At 48.2% G+C, this 21532-nt stretch overlaps 13 protein-coding genes across 21 annotated transcripts; 6 read left to right on the forward strand and 7 right to left on the reverse strand.

The window, feature by feature from the left end:
- Positions 1-24: 24 nt before the first annotated feature.
- FVEG_00025 (hypothetical protein) lies at positions 25-1169 on the forward strand (the record flags this gene model as incomplete). The annotated part of the gene is made up of 3 exons (XM_018886459.1): positions 25-274; positions 330-800; positions 859-1169. 3 exons carry the CDS (start codon positions 25-27, stop codon positions 1167-1169), a joined length of 1032 nt encoding a protein of 343 aa, XP_018742009.1.
- A 526-nt stretch (positions 1170-1695) lies between these two features.
- Positions 1696-2799, forward strand: FVEG_00024 (hypothetical protein). Its single transcript, XM_018886458.1, has 2 exons — positions 1696-2506; positions 2556-2799. The coding sequence occupies exons 1-2, from the start codon at positions 1947-1949 to the stop codon at positions 2674-2676; spliced, it is 681 nt and encodes a 226-aa protein (XP_018742008.1). The 5' UTR covers positions 1696-1946; the 3' UTR covers positions 2677-2799.
- FVEG_00023 (hypothetical protein) lies at positions 2713-4620 on the reverse strand. Its single transcript, XM_018886457.1, has 5 exons — positions 4485-4620; positions 3934-4393; positions 3219-3874; positions 3007-3167; positions 2713-2956 (listed from the first exon to the last, which is right to left on the reverse strand). Exons 1-5 carry the CDS (start codon positions 4551-4553, stop codon positions 2788-2790), a joined length of 1515 nt encoding a protein of 504 aa, XP_018742007.1. The 5' UTR covers positions 4554-4620; the 3' UTR covers positions 2713-2787.
- A 483-nt stretch (positions 4621-5103) lies between these two features.
- On the forward strand, positions 5104-6347 carry FVEG_00022 (alcohol dehydrogenase; the record flags this gene model as incomplete). The annotated part of the gene is made up of 2 exons (XM_018886456.1): positions 5104-5264; positions 5324-6347. The coding sequence occupies 2 exons, from the start codon at positions 5104-5106 to the stop codon at positions 6345-6347; spliced, it is 1185 nt and encodes a 394-aa protein (XP_018742006.1).
- Positions 6348-6428: 81 nt separating this feature from the next.
- FVEG_14564 (hypothetical protein) lies at positions 6429-6761 on the reverse strand (the record flags this gene model as incomplete). The annotated part of the gene is made up of 1 exon (XM_018903498.1): positions 6429-6761. The coding sequence occupies one exon, from the start codon at positions 6759-6761 to the stop codon at positions 6429-6431; it is 333 nt and encodes a 110-aa protein (XP_018742005.1).
- Positions 6762-6805: 44 nt separating this feature from the next.
- On the reverse strand, positions 6806-8257 carry FVEG_00021 (hypothetical protein; the record flags this gene model as incomplete). Its single annotated transcript, XM_018886455.1, has 2 exons — positions 6806-7213; positions 7325-8257. The coding sequence occupies 2 exons, from the start codon at positions 8255-8257 to the stop codon at positions 6806-6808; spliced, it is 1341 nt and encodes a 446-aa protein (XP_018742004.1).
- A 489-nt stretch (positions 8258-8746) lies between these two features.
- Positions 8747-9451, reverse strand: FVEG_00020 (hypothetical protein). Its single transcript, XM_018886454.1, has 2 exons — positions 9311-9451; positions 8747-9245 (listed from the first exon to the last, which is right to left on the reverse strand). The coding sequence occupies exons 1-2, from the start codon at positions 9334-9336 to the stop codon at positions 8831-8833; spliced, it is 441 nt and encodes a 146-aa protein (XP_018742003.1). The 5' UTR covers positions 9337-9451; the 3' UTR covers positions 8747-8830.
- A 1079-nt stretch (positions 9452-10530) lies between these two features.
- Positions 10531-11602, forward strand: FVEG_14563 (hypothetical protein; the record flags this gene model as incomplete). The annotated part of the gene is made up of 2 exons (XM_018903497.1): positions 10531-11283; positions 11339-11602. The coding sequence occupies exons 1-2, from the start codon at positions 10654-10656 to the stop codon at positions 11600-11602; spliced, it is 894 nt and encodes a 297-aa protein (XP_018742002.1). The 5' UTR covers positions 10531-10653.
- Positions 11603-11799: 197 nt separating this feature from the next.
- FVEG_00019 (hypothetical protein) lies at positions 11800-13126 on the reverse strand (the record flags this gene model as incomplete). Its single annotated transcript, XM_018886453.1, has 6 exons — positions 11800-12075; positions 12138-12246; positions 12372-12543; positions 12596-12841; positions 12905-13052; positions 13112-13126. The coding sequence occupies 6 exons, from the start codon at positions 13124-13126 to the stop codon at positions 11800-11802; spliced, it is 966 nt and encodes a 321-aa protein (XP_018742001.1).
- Positions 13127-13697: 571 nt separating this feature from the next.
- Positions 13698-14932, forward strand: FVEG_00018 (hypothetical protein). Its single transcript, XM_018886452.1, has one exon. The coding sequence runs from the start codon at positions 13803-13805 to the stop codon at positions 14778-14780; it is 978 nt and encodes a 325-aa protein (XP_018742000.1). The 5' UTR covers positions 13698-13802; the 3' UTR covers positions 14781-14932.
- FVEG_00017 (hypothetical protein) lies at positions 14010-16886 on the reverse strand. Of its 3 annotated transcripts, none has more exons than XM_018886450.1 (5): positions 16395-16886; positions 16235-16322; positions 15803-16186; positions 15665-15749; positions 14010-15611 (listed from the first exon to the last, which is right to left on the reverse strand). In XM_018886450.1, the coding sequence occupies exons 1-5, from the start codon at positions 16551-16553 to the stop codon at positions 14900-14902; spliced, it is 1428 nt and encodes a 475-aa protein (XP_018741998.1). In that variant the 5' UTR covers positions 16554-16886; the 3' UTR covers positions 14010-14899. The 3 variants fall into 3 exon arrangements, with proteins under 3 accessions (XP_018741998.1, XP_018741997.1, XP_018741999.1); XM_018886449.1 differs by having other exon boundaries at positions 16235-16325; positions 16395-16759; XM_018886451.1 differs by having other exon boundaries at positions 16235-16759.
- A 206-nt stretch (positions 16887-17092) lies between these two features.
- On the reverse strand, positions 17093-21127 carry FVEG_00016 (hypothetical protein). 2 transcript variants are annotated; one of them, XM_018886447.1, is made up of 9 exons: positions 18645-21127; positions 18470-18596; positions 18401-18419; positions 18200-18348; positions 18132-18144; positions 17836-18082; positions 17752-17785; positions 17480-17697; positions 17093-17428 (listed from the first exon to the last, which is right to left on the reverse strand). In XM_018886447.1, exons 1-9 carry the CDS (start codon positions 18782-18784, stop codon positions 17218-17220), a joined length of 1158 nt encoding a protein of 385 aa, XP_018741989.1. In that variant the 5' UTR covers positions 18785-21127; the 3' UTR covers positions 17093-17217. The 2 variants fall into 2 exon arrangements, with proteins under 2 accessions (XP_018741989.1, XP_018741990.1); XM_018886448.1 differs by having other exon boundaries at positions 17093-17697.
- On the forward strand, positions 17261-21093 carry FVEG_00015 (hypothetical protein). Of its 6 annotated transcripts, none has more exons than XM_018886444.1 (3): positions 17261-17775; positions 17838-19187; positions 19239-21093. In XM_018886444.1, exon 3 carries the CDS (start codon positions 19465-19467, stop codon positions 20866-20868), a length of 1404 nt encoding a protein of 467 aa, XP_018741994.1. In that variant the 5' UTR covers positions 17261-17775; positions 17838-19187; positions 19239-19464; the 3' UTR covers positions 20869-21093. The 6 variants fall into 6 exon arrangements, with proteins under 6 accessions (XP_018741994.1, XP_018741993.1, XP_018741996.1 ...); XM_018886443.1 differs by having other exon boundaries at positions 17838-19148; positions 19196-21093; XM_018886446.1 differs by having other exon boundaries at positions 17261-17763.
- Positions 21128-21532: the final 405 nt, after the last annotated feature.

Here is a 21532-nt window from a genome sequence, read left to right on the forward strand (position 1 = left end):
TACATCCTAACTTAAGTTATCACAATGCTCATTTCTGATCCTGCAATTCCATTTGGCTCCGTCGTTGTAGTCATTAGGGCTAATGGCTACATGGGTGTCGAGACGTGCGAAAAGCTCCTCCAAGCAGGCTTCTTGGTCCGAGGAACGGTGAGAGACGTGGAGAAGAACCAACATTGGATGCATAACTTGTTTGATACCGAGTGGCCAAAGAAGTTTGAGCTGGTCCAGGTGTCTGATTTTGAAGCTGAAGGCGCATTTGACGAAGCCTTCAAAGGTGAGAGGGCGCCCTGTGTTCTATTCCATGACTCAATTTAATCACTGTATCACAGGGGCCAAGGGTGTAATCTACGTTTCAACACCGATCATACTGAACGCAGACCCTGTGAAGGTGGTAGAACCTGTGGTAAAAGGGACTATTAACAGTCTTGAAGCCGCAGCTGGCGCTGGAGTGAAGCGCTACGTTCTCAGTTCAAGCTCCAAAGCAGTTGAATCTTACAATTATAACCACCCTCACCATATCACTTCAGCCATGTTTAACTACGACGCCATCATGAAGGCCTGTTGTGAGCCGAATGTCGATGGCATCGATAGATTTGTGGACGTCTATAGCGCCAGTCGGGCTTTGGCAGAATTGGCGTTCTGGTCATGGGTTGGCACGAACCAGCCTCCCTTTGTTGCAAACTGTGTTGTACCTGATGGCCAGTTTGGAAGGGCCTTGGATCCAGAAAACACTACCTCTACCTTCCGCATGTTGAAAGCGGCGGCTGAGGGTGAATGGGACAAGGTCTTTGGCTCAGTTGGTAGGCATTCCATCTCTCATCAGCTACTACTAGCAGTATAAACTGACATATCTCGTAGCATATTACACTGATGTTCAGGATGCAGCACGTCTTTTGGTGGCGGCATTAGCCCTCCCTTCACTCGTGAACGAGCGGGTATTTTCGTACTGTCACAATTCAACGTGGAATGAGCTACGACGTAAGATTCGACAGATATCGCCCAAAGGAGACAAGTCGGTGAAGGGCGAAGATCAGGCGGCAGTAGAAGGGAGGGATCTCTCCAATGTGAAGGGGCTTATTACAAGAGCCGAGAGTATCTTGCGAAAGATTGGTCAGCAAGGCTTTGCGAGCGAGGAGGATATCCTAAGCGGCTTGTTGGATTGCCTCTGAGAGTCACATTTCTTTGTACATGTGAGTCATGTACCGAGCCAGATGTTTTATTTGCAGTTGAGCCTTGTGGCTGAGAGATTGAATCAGCAGAGGCAAGTTTGTCAGTCATTTCCGATATAGAGAGATACATATAAACTACCGAGTTAAAAATAAAATGCAGCAGAGAATTGTTTGAACCAGCGTCATCTGGCTACTTCAAGGGACAGGCTTTTCTATCTCGTTGCCTCTGCACGAGGTCAGTACAGAGGCAACATGTAGGTGAACCTGGGAATGATTCTGAGTGGACGATTAATTGAAAGATCTGCAATCCGGGCCCAACTCAAGTCTAATAATTCCCGGTTTTGAAGCTCGAATCTGGAAAATCGTCACCGGTGACACTGTAAATCGTAAGCCAAGCCGTTCGGTACCGGCCCGGAGCATTTCTTCCTGATAAAGTGGATTTTAAGTAAGGGCGTGTCCAACTGCAACAGATATTAAAACAAGGCAGTTCCCGCGTCTTGGCTGATCAAATTGAAACATAAGAAATAAATTTTGAGGCCTATGTGTCATTATGAGGCTGAATCTCTAATCCATGACGACGGTGACGGGCTGGCCATGTCACAGGGTTGGGAATGTGATGCCTTGACTTGTGTGACATTATGACGTCTCGCATATGTTACGAAAATCATAACTAAGCATCAATTGTCAGGAAAAAGATCATCTCATTCACTTCTGGGTTCTATCTTGTATTCTCATCAGCTAGAGAGCCCATTAACACCACTTATTCACCGCATCACCATGGCTCACTACGACAACCGCGGTGCTCCCACCGATTACGGCACCACTTATGATCGCAGCCGCGAGACGGGTCTATTGACTCGCTGGGTTCCAGACAGGCTCAAACATTCCCGCCTCTACCGCTGGTTCCTGCGCCTTACACGCGTTGTTCAATTCCTCTCCGCTGTCATCTCCCTTGGACTCTTCTCAGCCCGTCTCCGCAAAGTTTACAATCTCGTCAATGCAATCAAGACTCGTCGTGGTGTGAACAGTTCTTATGGCGCTGTTGAAGGCATCCTGGCAGCTGCTGTCCTGTACACGCTCATTGCGATGCTGATGTCACTGCTTCTCAGGGGCGGTGGTCCGAGATGGCTGCGCTGGCTTTGGGTGCTGTTGGATATTGCTTTTGTCGGAGCTTTCATCGCTGTCTCTGTTCTTACTCGTCCTAATGGTGGCAGGGCTGGCCCACGTCATTGCTACCGAACTGAGGGTGTCTCAAGCACCTTTGGTATCAACGCAGACTCATCGGATGAAAGTTGCAATCTGCCATGGGGTACATTCATTCTCGCCATCATCAGCACGTGAGTTATACCAGTGAATCTTTTCAGTGCGATAAATAACTATCAACAGCATCCTTCATGCCATTACCGCAGCATTCCACGAAGTTCGTGACCGTTACAAGGAGCATCGCATTAAGGAGCAGCATGCCGAGGAAGCTCATGGTGATAGAAACAGAACAGGTGCTTACTAAAGCCATGTCCACTTTCAGGATAACATTCATTTTGTGGGATTGATTCGTTGATGCTTTAATATATCTATAACGGACCTAAGCGAATAGCTTGAGCCTTGAATTAAACCTCGATTACATTTCACATGCCTCATTGAAGCTCCTCTTATGTATCTCGACCTCACATTCAACAGCCTTGTTGAAGAAGCCTTCTCTGATCACTGTAGGCTTCGGGTTGATTCTCTTGACATGAAACAGCTTAAAGACAACCGCTACTGCCTTCAAGATCTCCATCCATGCAAAGCTTGCAGCCATTAGTATACAAAACGCTCCTGAGGATGATGAGTGACTAACTTTCTTCCGATGCATGATCTTGGTCCCGTTGAAAATGGGTAAAAGTATTCCATAAGCTCATCCGCCCCTGGTTCAAGCCATCGTTCTGGTCTGAAGGTCTCAGGTGATTCGAAGATCCGCGGATCCATCATGACGCCCAAGGTTGGGACGCTAACTAATGTCTAGTCTTGTGATCAGCGAAATCCATCGTCTGTTCGCCTTGATTGACTCACCTCTGCTGGTATGAACTGTCCAGCTATGGTCTTTCCACCTTGTGGCGTCACTCGTTCTAATCCAGTGGCACTGGTTGGTCGAAGGCGCATGACTTCCCTCAAAGTTGCAAGCAATAAAGACAGGTCGTTTAACTTCTTCTCACTTGGCACCCAGTCATCGGAAGGCTCACCTGGGAATATAATGTCGATCTCTTGTTGGATCCGTAGTTGCAAGTCCTCATCACGAGCCACAAAGTCAATAAAGTTGGTCATGGTGCTACTCGTTGTATCGCTTCCGCCAACGATAAAGCTGATCGACTCGGCAATGATTTCTTCTTCTGGGATTGGTTGCTTCGAATCCGGATCTTTCGCATTGAAGAGGAAGCTTAGTAAGTCTTTTCGGCTATTATCATCTGAGGATTTTCGCTTCTCGAATGCTTCCTTTCCAATCTTTGCAAAGCCTGCTGATGCCCGGAATCCATCTTTCCAGAACGAGTCAAAGGGATTGTACCTCATCACAAATCTCAGGAAAGGCGAAAGGGATCCAAGGGCGTTCATAAATTCGCCGCGGGTGTCGATGATCTTGATGAGGCCATATTCGTCTTCACCTTTCTCAATGAAGCCAAAGTGCTCACCAAAGGCGAAGCTAGCAATAACATCAAAGGCCAGATAATTTGCTGTTTGTGGCATACGGCGTTAGTAAAAATTTATCTCGATACCGATGTGCCAAACTCACTCCAAACAGAAAAGTCGACACGTGGGCTTGCTCCGTTGGAAATCTTAAGTAGTTGGCGCTTCCATGCAGCAATCTCAGTATCCATATGGGGCTCAAAGCCCGATAAGGCACGAGCGGAAAATGCGGGATTGATATACCTCCTCTTTCGTGTGTGCTCTGAGACATTTCTGGTATTGAAGACTACTGGTGTCACCTGGTGGAACGCATCGTAGAAGGGACCCTTGACAAATCCGGTCTTATGGCCATAAATCTGTTGAATCGCATCAGGGGTATTGATTGATACATGATTGGGCGCAATTCGAACAAAGTCGCCGTGCTTCCGGTGCAGCTTTAGTACTTCCTCGGATCGTCGGACTTTTTGGCATTGTGATGCGAGCCAGAAGGTTGATAACTTAGCCGTGGCGGGACCAGGGAGACGGTGAATTGGAGAAAGGAAGTAGCGCACAATCTGGATCAAAACCTAGAAATACATATGCGTCAGTCAACATTAAACCATCGGGCTGCCAGATGCACAATCTCGGCATTCAGCGACGATGAGTATCACGACTTACGAGTACCATTATTCCACAAATCAATCCTCGGCCACTAAAGGGCCCATACGCTGATTCTACAATAGACATGACGATTTGGCTCGTTTACAAGTACCGTGAGGAATGATACAATGGGTACGGTCGGGATGCTTCAATTGAGATGGAGATCACAGCGATCCGTTTAAATTGACCTCTTCTCATTGTCGCTGCAGTTAAATACAACAACTGCTGTTTTTGTCGGAATGAGGTGCCGACTTTACCCCGTCGTAGTACTTGGGTTACGACATCTGGCACTGTAATTGGCTAGTTTTTCTGAGTCGGCTGCTTCGGATATGCATTATGATTGAATGAAACTCTTTTCCCGTTTGGCTTTGGAACTGTCTTCTTGTTTGCTTATTATAGAGTTACCAGATTATATACATAAGTTTTTTCCACAATGAAATTGATAAAGACTGGCTCCTCGCGACCTACCCGGTTACATCATCAGTTAGTCCACTTCAAGGCTAAGGCGGCTTATCTCATTCGAAGACCCCAGATTCCTAGACATACATCATGGCCGGACCGTCCCCACCCAGCATGCATGATGGCCGTAATGGGTACGGTCCGGCAACAAAAACGCTTCGACTTTTAAGAATGACTGATGACCGATCTGGGACTGTTAGATCATATTCGCAAACTGCTGCTGAGAAACAAGTGTCAGTACGACGACATGTTGAAGGCATCCAAAGAATCAAGAGCAGCTCTACAGCGCGTGCTGCATCTCGGCCAGGCTTCAGGAAAGCCTGGGGAAATTTACTACCCGTAAGATTCATCTCGCTTTCTGACAGTGATTCAATTTCCAACACTGATGTCAATGGCAGTCTCCAGCTTAAAAGGACTGAGAAGCCTGTGCCTGGAGACCATGAGGTCCTCGTCCAGCTCAAAGCAGCTGCTCTGAACCACCGTGATCTCTTCGTTAGGCAACATCAGTACCCCGCCATATCTCTCGACCATCCCATGTTATCGGATGGCTATGGAGTAATCACTGAAGTCGGGCGAGATGTTTCTAATAAGTCCCAACTCGGAGAAAACGTACTCCTGACTCCGATGCGTGGCTGGATATCCGATCCAGCTGGCCCAGAGGATCCTCAAAAATGGTCCATTACCGGCTCTACACGTCTCTATGACGTAGGCACAGCGCAAGACTATGTTTGCGTTCACAAGGACGAGGTTGTTCCAGCCCCAAAGCACTTGTCTGCCACGGAGGGCGCAGCTCTACCACTGGTAGGACTTACAGCATGGCGGGCACTTGTCACTAAAGCCGCTGTCCAGCCAGGACAAAACGTTCTCATTACCGGTATTGGAGGCGGCGTTGCTCTTTCAGCCTTACAGTTCGGCGTGGCTATGGGCGCCAATGTCTTCGTTACATCTGGTAGTCAAGAAAAGCTCCTTAGAGCTAGAGACTTGGGTGCACTAGGCGGAGCGATTTACAAACTGGAGACGTGGGAGGCAGATATTCGCCGTCAGCTTCCGCCATCGAGGCCATTCATCGATGCTGTTATTGACGGAGCTGGCGGCGATATCGTTGTCAAAGCCGTAAAGCTTCTCAAGCCTGGTGGCGTTATTGTTCAATATGGTATGACCGTCTCACCGAAGATGAATTGGCCTATGCCAGCTGTCCTTCTGAATGCGGAGTTGAAAGGAACTACAATGGGTTTCAGGAAAGAGTTTCGGGATATGGTTGCCTTCGTCGACCGCGAAGGGATCCGACCAGTGATCAGTAGAGTAGTGCAAGGTCTGAGTAACCTCAAGGACATTGATGGGATTTTCGACGATATGAAAGCTGGACGACAGATGGGTAAGCTTGTTATTAAGATGGAGGAGCCAAGTAGCCCTAAGATCTAGAGTTCTAGATCTCTTCAATTACTAGCTACTGTGCGTTGTATATACTCTATAATATGGAGCCTTTTCTCTCATAGGTCTTTCCTATTGCCATGCCACTGCAGTACTCTCCCGAGAGCAATTAGGCTCTGGAGCAGATGAGTAGTATGGCGATGCGTTTTTCTCGCTCAGCTGTACAACCGGCTTCAGCACTTGAAACTCACCCCAGTCACCTTTGAGGGTAGACATAAAAGGCGAGTCCTCCCCAAAGGACTCCGGCATCTCTTTAGCCCATGCCTTCAGTACTACGTCCAGCAGCTCAAGTACAAAGAGGTCAGGACTGGTATCGTTCCAACCGAACTTCTCTTGGCAGCGCTGTACCACCTCTGGCGAGTATAATCCGACCTCAGGGCTTAGATGGAGAGAAGCAGCGGCCATGAGGGATGCAAAAACACGGTAAGATCCGCCTTGACGTGCACGGTCTAGATGGCCATCATAGTGCCGATGCATCCGATCAAACCAGTGAGCATATCCGGGACAGGTAGAGCAGGAAGTACACATGTTCCGTCTTTGTGTCCCAGGCTTCTCCCAGTGACATAGGAACACCCAGAGGCAGCATCAGCGATTTGTTGCCAGCCAGGTCGCTCGGCCATAGGGCCATTTGGCCCGTAGCAATTTTCTTCCACATATACCATGCCCTTGCCTCTTTTGCCAGCTATCTCTAGGAGATTCTCAAGGCTGAGTCCTTTATTGGCAATAACTCCGGGCCTGTAGCCTTGAACAAAGACGTCTGCATCTGCAACCAATGCGAAGAGATGTTTTACTTCATCATCTTTGGCCAGGTCAATATCCACCGTTCTAACGCCAGCATTCAGCGTCAGTTGAAGTCCCTATGAAACGCTGTTAGCTTCAACACATTGTGGACAACTTTGACTTGTAGACAATGCAAATAAATGGTAAAGCCTCATGTGAGGACACGGAAGAGAATGAAAATGGCTTACATTAAAGTCAGGGAGGCGACTGCAGTTCACACGGATCACATCAGCTCCGAGGGCAGCCAATGTCGTTCCAATAACGGGGCCTGCAATGATTCGGACAAGCTCCACGACCTTGATGCCAGCCAGTGGTCGTTTATCGGCAGATACTGGCAACGGAATGGCTGGTGTAGGGACTGCGTGCGTCTGCAGCTTGTAGTTGATAAGGGGGTGCTTAGCCAAGTCCTTGGCCATGCGTGTCTGTTTCCATCCACCAGGAGTATAGCAGATAGTTCCACAAAGGCCCTGAACGAGATACATCATCTCCAGCTCATGCGCTCCAAACTTGCGAACGTGCTCCGCAATGACTCGAGTGGCCTCATCGTTACTGCTGCACTCTAGCGATGGGTCTATGCCGATGGTTTGTAGTACTGGATCTGCCCCTAGAGACCCATGTAGCTGAAACCAAACGCCTTCATCCTTAGTCTCATAGTTCGCCGTGGCGCGTAATCTGAGTGGTGTTCCGAAGATGTCTCCTTGGAGATCTTTAGGGAAAATGGCACCCAATTTGCCATCCTTGCCAAGGTCCTGGACAGTCTGCCCGTTGCGTCTGGTCATGCCTACACTTCCGAGCCAGAATGCAGCATGGTCGGTATTGACTGACACAGTCCGACTAGAGCTCTCGCCATCTCTGAGCTCGAAGAGCTCGTTAGCGACAATGCCGCTCATGGCGTGCAGAGCTGCAGCGATAACGGCTGATTTCAAGGGGCCAGGGACGATTGTGTCGGAGGAACCGGTGAAAGCTACCGTGTTCAGAACGGCGAGGTTTTTTGTGAATCCGGGCGTCGCCTCGGCCAGCATCTTGAGAAGTCGACATGCATCATCGGGAACTGGTGGTGCCTTAGAGTCAATCCAGGACCCTTGTCCGTAGATATCAGCGCCCGAGACTATCTGTGTCATTATCGGCGATGGTTGATAAATAGAAACGTTAGATAGGAAAATATTTTGCCAGTAAATTGAAAGAACTTACGTCTTTAGCAAAGCGACTTCTGTTACTTTATCTTATAGGTACCTACTTCTGGCATATCTGCGAATCGGAAACTATACGGTAATTATTTTATGGGTCTGCTCTCTATATGGGGCCGTTCTCGAAGGGAGAGTGGGTACGGTCCGTGAGTGACTTGTCTGCCAGATGATCTCCAGTATGAGTTCACCGAAATTGAGATACTCGCAGGGTACCCTTATATCTATTGTTGTTTTAGGGTATCAATTCAGTATTAAAATTTCATTCCTCGCATTAGCGCCATCGATAATCTAAGTTTGTTTCAGATGGAACAACTCATTGACATCACTTGGCTAATGGTGGCAAAGATTAAAAATTGGAATTGTTTCTAGAAGCCCATATCAGGGCAGTGAAACACACAATTCAAGCTGGTAATTTCATCTATTCGCGACGGCACAGAATAATCAGATTTTCAGTAACTAAAGAATTCAGAGCTTCTTATGAGAATCCTCAGCGTAATATAGTGCCCACTATGTATCTTTAAATCTGTAAATGATATCTTCAAACCGTGACTCTGGAAAGACATAGAGCCACTTCAGCGTTTCGTCAGGCCCGCAAAAGGCACCATGCATCGCATTCCCAGGAATCCAAAGCACGGTTCCGGCCTTGACATGGTGCCTGACCCCGTCAATTTCAACCTGCCCAGACCCCTCAAGCACGTAGTAGACCTCTGCCTGAGAATGCTGGTGCAGGGCGAGTGCACCGTTGAAGGGACATGTCGCGATTCCTACGCACATTGAGTCGGAGCAGGTGCTCGGCTTGGAGATAAGTGTTTGCCATATCACGGTGCCGTATTTGGTGTCTGGGAACGAGCTGAAGGCTGTTTGGCTGATTTGATTCCCATCGAGGATCACTGGCATGTACTCTTGCGTTTCCTCGCTTTCGCTTTTGCGGCAAAGTATGTCAGAGTTTGAGCTGCCAAGAGAAGCTCCCTTGCTTGAGATGCTTACATAGAGATATGAGGTTCGGGGTCCATTCCTGCGTTGCTGCGTAGCTGTTTGATGGCCTTTCCTGTGTACTCTGTGTTTGGCTGTCCGATTGATGGTCTTGGTTGTTTGAACTCTATAATGTCCTTGAATCATACTTTTGAATTATGGTCCATTACTGCAACTACGGCATCTGACTCCGAAAACCGCTATCATACGCATCTAGATACGGTCTCGGACTCCGACAAGTGGAGACGGTCCGGCTTATACTCCACGTAGTTATCAAGTGCTGTTTCCTTGCATGTAGCTAAGCCGAAAACAGGCAGGTGTGGATTAGTCGGTTGTTCGCGGTTCGGATCTCCAACGTGAGGAGCCGGACCAAACAACTCGTCGACTCCATCCACGCTCCAGCACGCCAGCATCCGCTCCGTATCCTGCTTATCTGTGTCATGGGGAGCAGCGTCGATACTTACTTTCCAGTGCAGCGCATTGCCCAAGCATGCCTACAGTGCAGGTACACAATTGCTACCCCGCCTCTTAGTCCTACGCGCGATAGATAGCTGATTACCCAAGACGGAAAAAATGCCGGTGTACTGGCGATCGACCTGTATGCGGGCAGTGCCAACGACTCAAGATTGGTAAGTGATGCTTCGCATCCAACAATAAGCTTATCGGGCTTTTGTGTAACAATGCAAGATTGTGTATATCCTGTTGAGGCTTCTCGGCGGCAGGCTCCTAGGCAGCAAAAGACTCGCTCGCCGAGTATCGCCATCGACGACCCGGAGACTTATCGACAAACAGAAACCTCTGAGTCAAGCAATGTACAGGTATATGTTGACCTGACTCCATATCCATCTACCCACCAGTGTGTTAAAGCCTATATGTTAGACTTCGGAGCTCGTTAGTAGGATTGGGACACTAGAGGCAAAGATCGAGTCCATGGGATCAAGCCTGCAACGGTGAGCTTGTGTCTCAGCGATAAGAAATCGTGTTACTAAACGGCTTCGTAGGATCGAAAGATGCCTCGTTGCGCTCGTAGATAGCAGTAATACTAATCTGGGTGCCATACCGGCAGGGCTGCCGGCTTCTTCCAGGCGTCCTGAGAGGGTCAGCAGCCCTAGGACAGGTGGCAATACGTTTCAGCCTTCGCCGCGTGATGATCCTGCGATCGAGGACTTTGGGACACCAGAGGATGTGCTCATGGCAGTCATTGATTCGTATTTTAATTACTGCCAGAATCAGCCCTACTCGTTCTTTCACGAAGAGACCTTCCGGCCATCGTTGATGCGTCGTGCCACCTACAACTGCCGTTTGATGAGTCAACATGGAGGGACGGCCTCGGGGTTAAAACACAGTCGTTGGACGAGATGACGAACCGGACTCTCTCAATATGCCAATGCCCTTTTGCACAGGTCATTGCTATTGCGCAGATCCTCGGTCGATGTGCACAATACGTACTTCAAGACTTTAACATTAGAGGCCCGCATCCACCTTGGGATCCTGGCTCGGACTTCGCCGGCATCGAGTCCGATCTTCTACATTTCGAAGCATACCTAGAGATGCAGAGACCAAACGATGAGATACTCGCACCCTATATCTTAGCTGAAGGCTTGGTGGACAGCCAGTCCTCTGGTCCGATCATCTTCTCTCGGGCACTATTTCACCTCTGCTATTGTCTGCTCAATCATCCCTTCTTACTACGTCGCCGCATCAACACATGCCGGAACCTGGCCCCGATCAGTTTTATCAGGCGATCATCTGACTTGGCTTGGCTTCATGCACAGCAGATGATGGCTCTTATCCGCGACTCGCGCAGGCTGGGCTTCTCGTTTCACTCATCGTCTAGCGGCTATGCTGTGACAGTCGCAGGCTCCATTATCGCTTTACGGGCATATGACGAGGATTCGCCAACTTGCCAAGAGGCTCACCTACTACTTGAAGAGGCCCTGGGCTATCTGGACCTCATTGGCCAACATTGGAGTAATGTCAGAACAATGGTGACGTGCTACATTTCAGATTTTCCATTTTCTATACACTAACTGTTCTCAATAGGCTTCGACGCTTCGTCGGATAGTCTACGATGGGATTTCAGGACGTCCCTCGAATAGTCTCACCCAAGGTTTGAGCTTGACGCCTGAACAGGAAGAAGCTATGTGGTCTTTGGTTGACTACAACACGATGTCAAATCAACTCAGCCAAGATGCTCAAACGAGTGAGCAGGAATCAGATAGTCTAATGCCAAATTCTTGGATCGACTTGTTTGGTCCCATCGATTATGCTTTGCTATCTAGTTTTAATGCGGCAACTCAAGAATGATATTTAACGGGCAATGAAGACCATCTTTAGAGGCAGCAAGTAGTATTCAAAATACGTAATGGATGCTTTGAAGCTATCAAGGCTCCCCATGCCAAGTCTCCGTTTCCAAGCGAGGTATAAAGTGACCGATTTCCATTGGCCAATGACCAAGTTATGGGTGTCTGAGGAATTCCACGATACCTGGCTTACAGCTTGGGTTACAGGTTCGAGCTTTGCCTAGTAAAACCGAGGGAATCCAGAGCCTCGTATATGACACTGAAGTCACGGTCTCCAAACTCCTTGGACTTGGCCAACGGTCTATACGTCTCCTCAACGCATCTTCCCACCGCGAGAGGGACATTGGCATCTTCAGCGGCCGATACAGCGAGAGCAAGATCCTTGTGAGCCAGCTTTGTAACAAAGCCGCCCTCGTAGTTCCGATGAGCCGGAGGGCTAGAGTCTCCAGCCTTAACCCCAGGAACTGGGTGATTGATCTAGAAAAAGGTCAGCGTATACTCTCATCGCAAGATGCCGATCCGCCATCTGCAAAACCTACTTCACTGGACCAGCAACGACCCGTAGAGTTGTTGATGATATTGGCAAGCACTTGAGGATCAACCCCGAGTCTTTTCCCCAGCAAGATCGCCTCACTTGATGTCATCAGCCTCTACTTTCGAATCTCAGAGCATATGACTGTTTCCAACTCACCTCAGGCCAAGCATGGTGATACCAAGTAGGAGACTATATTTTATACAAGTGTCTGCGGTCAGCAAGTCTATCAAAAGCCCACGATTCATGGACTATGTACTTATTAGAAATCTTGGCGGCCAGTCCAGCCCCGAGATCACCACAATATGTGACCTTGCGAGCCATGGCTTGAAGTACGGGGACTGAGCGATCGTAAGAGGTCTTTGACCCGCCAACCATGATGGCTAAAGTGCCCTTTTCTGCACCAATTACACCTGTGACATTTCAGATTAGTTGCCATGGCAGAAATGGTGTCGCTCGACTTACCTCCAGAAACTGGGGCGTCCACCAGATCTGCGCCGGCCTTTCGTAGCTCCAAGGCGACTGCTTTGCTAACACTTTGCTCGATCGTAGACTGATCGATGCAAAGAGTATCTGCGCGCTGATCTTGACTCATAGCTTTGAGAGCGCTCAGGACACTCTTTTCATGGCCAGCATACACTTCCTGGACATTCTTTCCAGTAGGAACCATGGTAATAATGGTAGAAGCCTGTTGTGCTACATCATAAGGTGCTATGAGCTATTAGCGACATCATTAACATATATGAGAAGTCTTGTGCTATGGTGCATGTTTACATGAGCAACTAATGAGAGGCACATCGGGGTGCTCAGAGTCTTGACGTTTGATGATACTGTCTACCGCGGCCTGGTTCACATCATACAATGCGAAGCCGACCTCTTTTCCGTTGGCGGGGCTCCTATATCTGGAGATAAGGTTGTTAAGCTAGTCAGTCAGGTCAGACAGACCGATCTTAGAAGTGAATGGTATGTGTAGGAGCTGACCATATGATTGCCCATCGCGCCGAGGCCGATGAACCCGATTGTATTAGACCTGTCGATTGATGAAGCAACGGCTGATGTTGTAAACGAGCTCCGTGTCCCTGATTGAAAGCGATAATGAGGTAAGCCCCGAACACTGGCACGTCTTATTTGTCGAAGAATGTTATGGGCATGCATGGTAACTGGTCAAAGCTGGTAAGTCAGAATTGTAGATCAGGAATGAGTAAATGAATATCTTGCCGATGATTTCAAAAGTCTGGATGGAAATCAACGAGGTCGAGATGGCTTCTGAAAATTGAGTTGGGGCATCAACCTCATGATAATGTACAGTTTCACCTAATTTCTTTGCCGGAAACTTGAGTGGACACGGTCCGGCCCTCCGGCCTACCTCTATCACGCATGCAGTAGACTAGAAAGAAGTGTTTAACTAAGGTTAAGAAGATTTATAACTTTCTTAAGTTATATTTTTAGTTTTTTATTAATTCCTTTACTTTATCATTCTTATCTTAGATTAAAAAAGCTTAATTAATTATTTAACTACCCTACATGTCTTTAATTCAGCTAGCATTAACTGTATTTGTCTGGCATAGTGCAACATAAGGTCTATGACGTAGTGCTTTAATATCCACCACTTCAAACTGTATTGACGCCTGCCACGCGTAGACACCACCGGAAACGCGTTCCATGTATCGCAATGGCTGACTTTGCGGCAAGGCGACAACAAAACATTAAGCAGAATGAGATACTTCTCAGCGAACTTAGGAATCCCATACCCAATGTCGACCCTCAATCTAAGTCTGCAAGCAAAAGCGTTAAACGCAAGGCTATTTCACCACGCGCGCCTACCAGACAGTCTAGGCGCATAGCGGAAGCCAGCACGAAGCCGAGTTATGATGAAGATCAAGATGATGCATCTGTATCACAGTCGTCCACTAGAACCACCAAAAAGCGTCGGATGGAGAACAACGACAAGGTTGCGCAGCCAACGACTTCAGATTCTTTAAACACTCAAAAACCCAAGGACGTCAAATCTATCACAGAAGGGTGGATAAGTTGGAAGCCAGAAGCTGATGAGCCGACGCGTGATACATCTGGAGCATTTCACTTCGAGTCTCATCCTGATTTCCGGCCCAACAAATCTCCAGAGGAGATCATCCGAGAAGGCAGCTTTGGCGGCTCTTACTGGCGACCTTTATTCTCAAAGCATCTGGGAATCACTATTCAAGATGACTGGAGAGAACTGCCATCATCATGGACCGTGGGATTGAGCGTGGATGAGTATCTCGTCAGCGACACGTACAACCCCGAGATAAACAAATACGGTGTCGCATGCGGGCAGAGCATTGAGGAATGGGAAGCCGCTGGCTGGATCGCACATGAGTACGATGTTCGGGGCTGGTTTCAGTGGTATTGTCGCTTTTGGATGGGTCGTCGATGTTCAGATGACGAGCGCCAGATCAGTCGTTGGAAGAAGTGCGTTGGCGAGACGGGTCGTTGGCGCCGGATATTGCTCAAGAAATACGTGACTTTGGGGATACGGACGGTATTCGCGGATGACGGTAGGGACGAAGATGAGGTTGAAGTGAGCCCTGTTGTGCATCAGACGTGTCATCACTGGGCATATGAAGTTCGACAAGACGCTTTGGAGAGATTTTGGGCTGATGGGAAATGACATAGTTACTCGATCACGGAGAGGGTTGAGAGATCATAATCATTTATCATTTCTGATATCAAAGCACCTGAGTGCAACTAGGTATAGTACGTGACATAAATCGTAAGTCATAACGTTCCTCATTTCTCCATAGCATCCCAATCCATTTTGCGTAAAATCTTGCATAAAAGTCCATGCGACGATTGAGCTCCCCGTGATATTGCCTGAAGTTCCTTCAATGTCGCAGCAGCCTCATTAACCGCAACAACAGCTTTTTGTCGTCGAGGAAAGTCCTTCACTTGGTCCTTTTGCAGAGACATAGACAAGAAAGCAGCTGTATCAAACAGACATAGAACCACAAGGTGAAACTGCCCATCACCTTGTGAGACTCGAGACGCCCATTGTCTTGCGATTTGCAATGTCTTCAGAGCACACTCTACTGCTTCTGCTCGTAGTTGTTGTATCTCAGGTACAGACAAATTTATCGAGGGATGGAGTAAGTGGGCTTTGTATGGTTGGAGAATCATAAAGTACGCCATGGCCTGGACGTAGTAGCGATGCGTCACGACCCAGGGCCATTCAGCATCTTTTGAAGTGTCTGGGCTGTTTAGAGCAAACACTGCCGGGAAGGAAGATACGTGCTGTTCAACCATCTTCTTGTATTCCCGGACTTTGGATGGCGTGTTGATGTTTTGCGGCGTCTGCCAGCGCTTTGCGAGAGATGATATAAGTTGGTACTGGAGCTTGGTATGCAGTGTTGGTGTTGGCGCTGCATTTTTTAGGTCGGGCTGTTCAGGCTCTGAATCGATGTCGTTCATGATGAAAGGCCTGCCCAGTATTGATGACAATTGCCTGTGCGATGTTAGCTACTGAAGACTCGTCATTTTTGCCCGGTCTTGACGTACCAATTCCAACAGTACAATACGCGCCAGGCTCGTCGGCCAATCTGCACTTCAATATCATGTGTCTGGTGTCGAGACTTGTGTAGTCCTGCATAAGATGTTCAGTAAGAGCCTGATTGACCTATTCCTGGATTGACTCACCCAGCTCATATGCCTCTTGCACAGCGAGCCCAATCGTATGCCAGGCCTCAGTGAATTTTGCTTCGCCTTTGAACCAGCAGATAGAAAGAACTTTCCACTGAAGATTAATCAGATGATAAGACCCAGCTGGTATGGCCTCGGCAATGCGTGCCCCAGCATCATGATACGCCTTGGAAACATCCTTCGGTGGTTGTTGCGCCTCAATGTCAAGATGCTGTGTAACGCAAGCGCACATCATGAAGATGAGGGTAGTGAGCTGAAGATCCTGGACACATCGTTGCTGCGTTCTGCACGACCAATTGACGTATTGTCGTATAAAGACCGGCGGGTGTATGAAGTTGTAATGGTGATTGACATTGCTGAAGAATGCTTCAATCAGAGCGTCTTGGAATATGTCAGATGTGAGATAAGGTCAGATTACGAAATGCTCACCTAATTGAGGCTTGGCTGGGAGGGAGCGGAGTGCATTTTGTAATTGAGAGTCAGCGCTAGCATCCAGAGTTACTAGGTCCTTGTTGTTCTGCTGTAGACGAGGTTAGATACAGTCAGAACTATCGCTACGACTTTTTCTTATCAGGCCTGATGAACTGACTAGTGAGTAGGAAAATCCGTCATCGAGATGACCCTCATCTGTATGTAATAAGTGGCTCAGGGTTGTGTTTTCCGATGCATCGTAATTGTTATCTTGGTCCTCTGCTTGGACCCGTGGCCGTTTGAGGGTTGGTGTTTTAGTCAGCGGTTTGGTCGACATTTTTAGATAAATCCGCCAAAGTAAGGTTTAGTAAAAGTGCAAACATGAACATTAGATCGGTCTATGATATAGACGACGGATTCAATTTCGGATTTCTGTTCTGCAGCTAAAAAGTCGGTGGTGGCCGAAATACATCGGCCGAAAGCCTTCGGCATGACGCCCGAAGACAGAATGCATGAGGTGAAGTGATACGGGCCTCACCAACAGCATAAGCATATGTAGCATGGCACACACAAAGCGGGATCCCGCTCTTTTCTCCCCTCACCTAAGGGGGGCTCTCACTGGCTGCGTACGCGGGAATAACAAATGTATTGGCCCGATGGGAAGCCCTCGATCCACTGGCATGCATGCCCATGTCGTAGGCTAGAGGACGTTTAGGGAAGTGATCAGCCTGTCAGCTCTCCCTGGACAGCGGGATTTTCAGTGACGCACAAGTATTTTACAATACGAATACAAGTGGACACACAGACTCTTCGCTACTGAGGGACTTCCCGCCCGCTGTCGGCCTTTTTTTCAGCAGATCGGATGCACCCACAAACCTTGATCACGAAGCTGATCAATTGTCTCAGCTTTGATGTTTTTATTCAATGCAAGGTCAATATTTACAGCCGGTTTAACGCCGAAGGAGGTCATCCGAATCGTCGGGTCCGTGACTCCCCCTCCCTCAACCTTTCAGAATGGTAAAATAAAAAGCAAACATAAAACAAATGACGAACGACCCAAAGAACCGTCTGACAAATGATCCAATGAACAATCTTGACCACTCAGACCGACTTTGTCTCGCCTGTAAAAATGGTGGATTAACCATCACATCAATCATTCTCGTCCGTCGAATTTCGGGCGCTTGTTTCCCAAAATATCTCCCCGATCGGAAGCTGTCGCATGTGAACATTTAATCGGTTTCACTTTTGGGAACAATCTCATACCTCCACGTGATGTTGGCTTGCACTACATTTTGAATGCCTTGAATATAACGAGCGACATTCGCGTCGATCTCAGGTCCCCAACTTGGCAGCTGCTCAATTGCATTCTGCCAATCTTGGTATCTTGCCTCAAGAAGGTTTCCGACTGTATCGAATGCCTCTTGTGGAGATTGGCCAGTCATTCGACAAGCTGCGACCATGCTAAACGGGCAGTCATCATTCTGCGCCATGTTAGTGTCCTGTTGTCAAATATTATGGGCGATAGGTCGACTTACCTCTTCCTTTCGGTAAGATAAAATGTCATTGGACCTTATATGTCGATTAGTTATCGGGACCCAAGACCAATAATGGGTACTTACAGCAAGACAAAGTCCGCACCCAGAAGCTCTAGTCTCTGGATAATGGGATCCTGGAATACTTCATCTGGTAACTTGATATCATGAGCATATTCTATCAGATGATACAGAGGCGTCACTCCTGACGAAAGCCGCCTTGTATCAAGCATCTCTTGGATACCAGGAATGCTATTTGTAGAGAATTGCTTCACATGGTGGACTACCCCGTCTGTGTATTGCTTCATTGCGAGAGCAAATCTTCTACGAGCACCTGAGGCTATTAGTGAGGTCCATGTCAAGATCGATTGAGGGAAACCTGCCAGGTGTTGAGCCCTGTTATGGTAAACTGTCAGATTGCGATAACGTCATGTCAAGGAGCTGAACTAACCTGTGACACTCTTCGGAATATGTCGTCATGGGCCTGGACTACAGCGCTCTTTGGTCTGGTATAAGTCTGGTCTAGCATATCAGCCATGAGACTATCGATGACGACTTGCGACCGTTTTGGATCAGATTTCAATGATCCTTCATCAAACACTGCAATTGTTAGCTCGCATAATAAACAATCAACTTGGATGGCAGTCCATACTATCATCGAAAGGGAAGACCTGGAAGAAATGTTAGAGTAGCAATAGAGCAAGAGACACGGTTTACTTACCCAGTTCCCCCAATCGCACATCGTCTTGAGCTTGTCGAATGGAGCATCAGGAGCAGCGATGGAGATAAAGATGGCAAAGTCGCAGAACTCAACCCTATTCTTCATTCGAGATGAGAAGGAACATTTTCTAACAGCACATTAGTACAGGTATGCATCAAGTCCGAGGGCAGCATACTCTGCAAGCCACCTCTCGGATATAGGCTTGACTGTTTCATAGTTGGGATTCATAGGCGGAGTCTCGACCACGAATGCTTTGAACATGTCGGGAAGAATGACAGTTCTTCTCGACTCCATATTGGTAGTGAACACCTGCATGGCCAGTGCTGCAGGTACAGATTTTGAAGAGGGAGTGAGTGAAAGGGGAAGGTGAGAATGGGGGAGGGAACAACAGCGTTCTTTGTCATGCAGGAATCAGCTCACGGCTTTCTGGGCGTCACAAGTACTCAAATATCCCAAAGGAAACAAAGAACGCAAGCCAGCCTCGTCGGTGTTCCAATCAGCCAGCTTCCCTTCATCCCGCGTCATTTTCTTTCAGCTTGAGACTAGACACAAACTAAGCCATGATGGAATCATAATTCCCAGACATTGTAGTCAGCTAGGGTGAGCATATCATACCAGGTGATGGGTGGACAGGGGTCTCTTTGACGAATTATTGGCAGATTGGCCACACACTCCGTGGGTATGGTTCAGATCTAAATCATGAAGTGAGAGACTAAGAGTAAGCAGTCCACCAACGGGTCACCCCCTCGCGATGTTGATCGTGTGTTAGACGAATGGAGAAGTCCGCAGGACGCTACACGAGCCCGAGAAACAAGAGTACACAATTTATCTTTCGAGTCAAGGGATGTAACTGTGTGAGGTGTGCCGAGTCTGGCTTTCAGGTACACTTGGACATCCCCAGCTTAAATTGGAGGATGCCTGTCCAATTGCTCTCAGAATGTCAGCCTCGTACCAAGTCTCTTTTCAACTTTTAACAGTTTTTCATCTATTTCACTATGAAGTTCTTTGGACAATCAGAAACTCGGGAAGAGCTCCGAACTATTGGAAACCATTCTTTCACATGGACGACTGATCACATTCCCAAATCTCACACAGATCCTCTCCGTCACGAATGTGATGAACTTGGAGCTGCTGCTGTCAAGGAGATCCAAGAGATCCACGCTCAGCAAAAGAAAGATGGCCAACAAGTCGGCAGACAGGACTTGTTCGAAACACTTTCTCATCACCACGGTCAGAGCCAAGTTCTTTCTCAGCTTTGGACAGAAGTTCATACTGTCCCCTATTGGGTTGATTGGGGCCAGATTGCCCGGGGACAGAAATTCTTCTACCGCTATGCCCTCGCAAACCTCATCGGATTTGCCTTTCAAGGCTTTGTTGGAGAGAACTCTGCGTCTACCAGCGTTGTCGAAGTACTTGCTCGCACTGGTGGCTTCAGCACTCGTGTCTTGCGGCGTCGACTGCTTGAAACATTTCAGCTTGTTCTTCAAGTCACGCACTCGCTTGATCATGTGAAGCCTGGTGGACCAGGGCATAGATCGATTGTGCGAGTCCGTCTTCTGCACTCCATGGTCAGACAGCAGATCCTCAAAGTTGCCGCATCGAAATGCCGATTCTTTGATCAGGAGACACACGGCATTCCTATCAACACCCTTGACTCGATACATGCCATTGCAACATTCAGCTGCAACCATGCTTGGCTTCAGCTCCCTCTTATGGGGATCACCCCCGAGAAACAGGAAGTCGAAGATTACATTGCCCTTTGGAGATACGTGGCCCATGTCATTGGGGCACCCCAGGAGTACTTCACTTCAGCAATACAAGCTAAGGCTGTGATGGAAAGCTTAGCTTACAACGAGCTCCTTGTGACACCCACTTCTGTTGTCATTGGGTACAACTTCGTTGAGGCCCTCAAGGATCTACCACCCATCAACATCTCGGATGGGTTCATTCAGGCTGCTAGCCGCGTCTTGAATGGCCACGAGATCTGCGACCAGCTTGGTATGGGACAGCCCAGCTGGTACTCATACGCCTGCTTCAAGGGCCATTGCTGGTTGGTGTGGACCTTAGCTAGCCTGCAGCGATTTATCCCTGCCCTGGACGATAAGGTGATTGATCTCTGTCGGGAAGGGCTGCATAGCGCTATCATCCACAGTTCCCAAGGTCTCGGAGGTGGCTCCATCCTTGATTTCAAATACGTTCCGGATGGGCGGATCCAGGGAAAGGAGAAGAACGACCGGGCCGAGGGGCGTTTGTGGTTTTTCGAGAGACCCCTTGAGTTCATGTACTTTGTAGTGTTTGTCATTGGATGCATGGTAGTGCTGGCATGGTTGCTTTGCATGGCGCAGCTCTTTGCGCTCGGGTCCTCGCGTCGTCCTGGCGGGATAACCTGGTTGGGCTGAGATTTCATTCTGTACTGTAGATCGCCCCGTAATTCTATTTGTCGTATGAACCAACATGCAGGTTTGCCGTGTGTATAATGTCATCCCAAGTCCTAGTCCTGGTCTGTATAATCCTTGTCCCGTCTAGGGCCGCAGCAAGAACACCTCCCTCGCCCGGCTGAAGTTCAGGTGTCAAAAATCGACGGATCATCACGAATTGAGAAGCAATGAGACATTTTTATCTCCCAAAGAGGCAATACTTTCCATGTTCGTCCCAAGCTATTTCACTTTCTCCATAACCCAACTGAGACATGTTGTCGTGTCACTGTATATCTGATAGATCACTGGTCAGAGCGCAATCTACCAAGAAAACTATTGTTTGCCTCGATCGATCCGGCACGTCCGCTATGCCCTGGCAGAGTGACCAATGAGAGGCGCTTAGTTGGTAGTGCAAGAGAAGGCAATCAGGGAAACATTGGGCCTTGACGCTGTGGTTGGGTCAAATCGCGCCGGGATCGACAGGCTAGCTTCGCATGGCTGTCGTCTGACATGATAGAACCCCTTGTCAAAATTCAGCTACTCCACACCAACCATGGCAAATCACCAACTGCTCAGCTATCTGAGGAACAAAGTCAGTTTGAGTTTGATACTGCATGACAGTAGTTCGGCTTCTGTTGGCTAAGAT

This window comes from Fusarium verticillioides, chromosome 1 (genome assembly GCF_000149555.1).
Source record: "Fusarium verticillioides 7600 chromosome 1, whole genome shotgun sequence".
In the NCBI taxonomy this organism is placed as follows: Eukaryota; Fungi; Ascomycota; class Sordariomycetes; order Hypocreales; family Nectriaceae; genus Fusarium; species Fusarium verticillioides.